This window comes from Asparagus officinalis, chromosome 3 (genome assembly GCF_001876935.1).
Source record: "Asparagus officinalis chromosome 3, Aspof.V1, whole genome shotgun sequence".
Classification (NCBI taxonomy): Eukaryota; Viridiplantae; Streptophyta; class Magnoliopsida; order Asparagales; family Asparagaceae; genus Asparagus; species Asparagus officinalis.
In genome coordinates, this window is record NC_033796.1 from 71,498,857 (window position 1) to 71,504,738 (window position 5,882).

Below are 5,882 nucleotides of genomic sequence, written 5' to 3' on the forward strand. Positions count from 1 at the left end.
GTTAGAGAGGCTTTGGATTAGAATATACCGAAATCTAGGTGGTTAATAGCAAAAAAATGGGCATGAAACAGTATTTTTAGGGCCGAGACACAAATGTGTCTTAGCCTTGGCCGAGACACCGTTTTCCCCTTTTTAACTGTTTTTATCGTAACTTTTCGATTCAGTTCACTACAACAAATCTGTTTTTTTATAGCGTTGAATGATAGCGTTTATATTATAAGTGCTATAGATCGTATATGCCTTATTTTTTGATAGCGTTTGGAAAATTTTAAACGCTATGAGTAATAGTAGGCAATTTTTTTTGTTCCGACGGCTTGAAAACTTAAGCGCGAGAGTGAAAATTAAAACACGCTTCATTCGTCTCCAACCCCCCCAATTTCATTGGTCCCGCCCCGAGAAAAAAAAAACCCTAACCCCAAAAAATTCCGCTGCCCTTAATCTTCTCCCTCAGACGCCCCACTCTCCCTCTCTCGTCTATCTCTCCTCTCAGATCTCTCTATCCGAGATCGACCCGATGGGAAGTACATCGAGAGGAGCTCGATGTACTTCATGGCGACGAGCTCATTTGTCTCCTTGTTCCTCATCAGCCTCGCCACCCCGAAGTTCACCGATCTGATGTCCCGATATTTACAATTTTCTTGATTTTTTTTCAAAATTTTCTGAGTTTTCTTGGGTTTTTTTGGAGCAGATCTTAGCAAGAATCCTGTGGATGGATTCTCGGCTGGCCTGGTCGACGATACCAATATCTTCGAGTTGAGCGTCACGATCATTGGGCCGTCCGATACGCTATAGTGAGTGATTCCTTTCGGATTGCGATCTTTTCCGTTGAAATTACCTCCTTAAACCCTAAGGTGACGATGGAGAGGGTCGAGAGCGCGGCTGCGATGTCTCAGAGGGATCTCGCCACCGCTGGTGAGAATGTCACGGCCTGGAAAGTCTCGCAGGCCACTCTGGTTTCGTTGCAGGTGGATTCTTGGAGCGCGGTAGGGTTTCAGCTCCAGGAAGTTCCGACTCTTTGCCAATTGCTGGCTATTGAAGGAAAGGTTCAAATTTTACTTCTCTCCATTTGTTTAAGGAAACCAAGGATTGACATTACTTATAGGGGATTATCTTTGAAATCGTGATGTTATAGATAATTGGCATAGGTCCTTAGAGGGAAAATCCTGAAGGAATTAAGCAAAAAATGGGAAAATTGACAGATCCAATTACATTGTATCAAATCATTTCTGACTGCTACGTGATAAGAGAGAAGAAGAAATTGACAGATGTACGTATTAACTTAATCTTTGATTGTTTACGCTAAATATGTAGCTAACTTAATTCGGGTTAATGTTCTAACTAATATTGGTGATAAAATGGTAAATGTTAGTTAGAATCCCTGATTTAGAAATTATATTTTTAATATTTCCTTGTGACGGTTGAGTTCTGAAAACAATTCACGTTGAAAAGCTAATCAAGACCACAATTGCCAGGCTGTTACTAAATGTTATCGAGGTAAGGAAGCGCATAACACTGTTTATTTATTCTGTTTCTTGATACTAATTTCTTTCGCTTTAACGTATAATTCTTTACATTAGTTCGTAAAAAAGAAGATGGATTCATTTCTGATTCTTTGTTGAGTTTTTCTCCCCAATTTAAGACAGTCTGATTGCTGGGTTAAACTGGTGGACTTTGGATTAAGACATGTTATATTGCTATTTTTTTTTATTATAATCCCCAAAATCTAAATGTTTAGATTTGTGGAGTTGTTTCATTGCATAGGTATAAGGTTTAAGGTGAAAGCAAGTCTAAGTAGAACAGTTCAGAATTTTTGAATTAATCCAATCATTTCATCACAATCTTTTTGCTTGTTTCGAAAATGTTGTAATATTTTAGCAATTATGCAGTTTGTCTAAATGGCTCCTTAGTTATACACTTACACTTACATAGCTTCATACGTTGAGAGGTTAATGACATTTTATTCCCAAGATTTTTATCAATATGCAAGCTGAAGAGGAATATCAGTCATTTCTGCGTTTGATTCCCTTTTCAATATTTAGAAATTTTTAGATAAATGCATATATACACTGCTTTGTCGGTGTGCAAAGCATTACAACTGTATATGACTTGGAGGTGGCAATATGCAAGAATGAGGGTATTGAACGGTTTGAAGAGCTTGGCATGGGTCCTCTATCTTGCTACCCTCTTGTGCAACATTACTTCTTTGTTGGTTCAGATTCTGTTGATATTTTCAAAATATCAGCTGAGGACGTTATAGCTTCCTTGCATAGCTTCTTGATGCAGTGCAAGAGGAAAACAGTGTCAGCAGAGGAGTTGTTAGACTTTCTTGCAGAGCAGAAGTCACTTCCACATAAACAAAAGCTTGGTGTGCGGATTCAGAACTTGGGGTATGTGCTCCTCCTTTGTGCATGGTTTGGAATAGTGGTCCATGTAGCTTCTTTGCTCTTCACACACACTACACACTCCATGGGATATGGCAAGTTGCGAAGACACACTTTTATCATCATATCATATTTCAGATGGAACAAACATGCTGCCTACAAACTTACATTTGTAAACCTGAAAATAGTTGTAATTTGGCTGTTCTTTTCTCTACTTGCTCAGCACACTTTCTTTTATGCAGAAGTAGGTATACTTCATTCTCTCTCATTTACCATATGTGTACACTAACACATGTGGCTAACTTTCTATCTCTAGGTTTATTTTATCCATTTATATGGATTCATACTGTGGAAGTAGGCTATGCACCTTACTTCTTATTATGCTTTTATAGGTAGAATTAAACATTCACCTGTCAGAGTAATTCAAAACCAGCAATATCCGTAATTCCAAGTTTAAGAGTAGAAGTGCTCTTACACCATGTTTTTATAAAATGCCATGTTATGTGCACCAAGGGATCATAAATCTGTTAGCTGTGGAGTTCATCTCTGACTATACTGCAGTGTTTAATATATGGCATAATCCTTTACCTCTTTTGTTTACCTTAATGGATTTTGTTACTTAAAAGTATAATCCAATTTCCCATTTACTAGTTAAGTTATTTTGGTAGGTTGCATGTAGCGTACATCCGGCGAGGCGAGCAATCAGAAAAGACTATTCTCAATAAATCCCTGAAGGGTTTCAAACATAAGATGAAAGAAAGGTACTCTATAGAACTTCCATCTAGTACACAGATGCATTTAGAAAAGAAGATACTTAATGAGCGTTTTGATTCTATTTCTAACCGTGTTAAGATGTTTTCCTCTTCGTCCAATGGTTCTGGTGGTAAGCACACCCATTTTTATTATTCTTCTGATGACGAGTGTGAAGATTATGAGGACAATGATAACAGTGACCATGTAAATTCTTGTTCACATCAGATTTCATCTCATGATAATGGCAGTAGCCAAAATTATCCATAATCATCAGCAGCTGAAGAGATGAAAAGGCTTGGACTGATATCCAAAACCGGCGAAAAACCCCTAAAGGACAAACTAATGGATGTTTGGTGCAGGTCTTTCAGAAAAGGACAGACTAAAGGACAAACTAAGAAGAAGAAACGGAAGCGTCGAGAGAATCATGATAATACTATGAACAAATTTATGAGAAAGGAAGAAATGATCGACGTCAAAAGGCAATCGGATAGCATTAAAGAAATGATCGACTTCAAAAGGCAATCGGATAGCATTATTATTGTTGATGGTTACATAGAGGATTTCTTAACAACATGGAAAGAAGCTTGTCGAGAAAATTCTGCTGCTGAGGTATGCCTATTTTAGCTGTACAATACCCTCCACACTGTTTTAATGAACATCCCTGAATGTTTTTTTAGTCGGACATATAAGCATACGACTTATTTTATATTAAACTAATGCACAATTAAAGGATATATATAATCAGTAACTGTCCAGTTTTTCTGAACTAGCCCTGTTCTGAAACTTTGCGTTTCCTCCATTGACAAATTGCTTATTTTCTTTGCTCTGTTGAATATCTAATGCTCTTAAACCTTTTCTTTGTTAAACCATTTCTGCAGGTCCTTGATATGATGATTAACTTCTATATGACATCAAGCACTGAAAGAAAGAAGAGACAGATTCAGATGATATTCTCAACCTTGCCTGGTTCTGGATTGCTAAATGTTGCTGTGAGTTTTTCTTTATCGGATGCTTATTTTTACTTTTTTCTATGCCAATTAGTTGTGCACACTTAGATACATCTGTGTAATCATTTTATTTTTCATCTATTAAACCATTTTGCAAAATCTTGTATTTTCCTTTGCGAATTTACCAGGTACATTGATAGCAAACCAAATCACTGGCATCCTAATTACAGCGTTGTGGTCAAGGGCATCGAGGAAGTTAACAAGATGAGCTTGACATTATGTGTTAAGCATTTTTGTCTAGACTTGACACTATTATGGAGATTTCAACAGCACTATGAATATAATTGACTTGCTTGATAGGTAACTCTCTGCTTGTTTATCGATCTTTTAGGTTTCATGGCAAATCTGTATCTTGCCAAACATCTTGTTTTTGGTCGGAAATCAAGTGGCAATTTGGCAATTTCTAGAGGCGGATATCGAGTGGATGTGTTATATTTCCTTCATATCAAGTGGACAAGCTTGGACATGTTTTTACTTTTTAGTGTTATCTATGTTGATTTTTGCAATTTGAAATGATGAACATAGGTGCATATCTTCCAGTTGATTCCACATCCACAATATGATCAGGTTCTTCAACCATATTTACATGCCTCATATTTGAACTTAAGGCCTCATGATACAGTATCAGGCACATTTTTATTTATTGGCATGTTAAAATTTTTGCCTTTCGAAATATTTTACTTGCTTGGCCTTGTCAATTCTAATATTTGGTTGCAAAATTACATTTCGAGTTAAGTTCTTCATGGCTAATATATACTGAGCTAGAATCTGTATTACTTGCTCCCCAAGATGGACCAGTTCTTTTCGAAATATTTTACTTGCTCCCTAAGATGGACCAGTTACAAAGTTGTTATGCTTTGAAAAGCTGGTAAGTTATACATCTTGCAATCGTGTGTTTTTACTTTATCATGTTTGTTATAGTTGTAATTTTGGTGTTGTTAAGATGGACCAGTTACAAAGTTGTTATGCTTTGAAAAGCTGGTAAGTTATACATCTTGCAATCGTGTGTTTTTATTTTATCATGTTTGTATAGTTGTAATTTTGGTGTTGTTAATTTTTGTTTTTGCAGCAGTACTAGTACTCAATTTTGAAGACGATGAGTCTCCCAAGTCATATGTAATGCAGGAAAGTTAGTTTTTGTTGTTCTGTGTACTATGGTTAATTTCTTGTACTCCATGTTGGACTATCCAAAGACTAGTATTTGTTTTTTGGCACATTTGTGTTGACTCTTCTTGTATGCTACAACTTGGTTATGTATCAGTTTGAATCTTTAAATGAAATATTTGCTTTTATGGTTGTCACAATTGGATGTTATTTCTAGTTCAACCTCAAAGGTTTATAGGCACAACTGAAATGCTATAAGAAGTGAAAACAATTACTGAAATGCTATTAAAAGAAGAAAGACAACATTCACTGAAACGCCATTGTAGTAACTCAAACGCTATCAAATGTAAGACAATAGCAACGTTGAAATGCTATGAATGAAAACTAACTAATAGCGTTTTTCAACCGCTATGAAAGATATTTGTCATAGCAATATAGAAACGCTATTGAATACTCTTTTATAGCTACATAAAAACGCTATGGTTGGAAACTAACTAATAGCGTTTTCAACCGCTATGAAAGATATTTTTCATAGCAATATAGAAACGCTATTGAATACTCTTTTATAGCTATATAAAAACGCTATGGTTGGAAACTTTTTGATAGCGTTTGGGGAAACGCTATGTAAAACCACAGA

The 5,882-nt window shown here is 36.1% G+C and overlaps 1 protein-coding gene across 1 annotated transcript; it reads left to right on the forward strand.

The window, feature by feature from the left end:
• LOC109835270 lies at nucleotides 858-5,232 on the forward strand. The gene is made up of 10 exons (XM_020403251.1): nucleotides 858-1,043; nucleotides 2,050-2,387; nucleotides 3,050-3,142; nucleotides 3,494-3,743; nucleotides 4,013-4,123; nucleotides 4,442-4,537; nucleotides 4,667-4,762; nucleotides 4,873-5,009; nucleotides 5,063-5,122; nucleotides 5,211-5,232. Exons 1-10 carry the CDS (start codon nucleotides 858-860, stop codon nucleotides 5,230-5,232), a joined length of 1,389 nt encoding a protein of 462 aa, XP_020258840.1.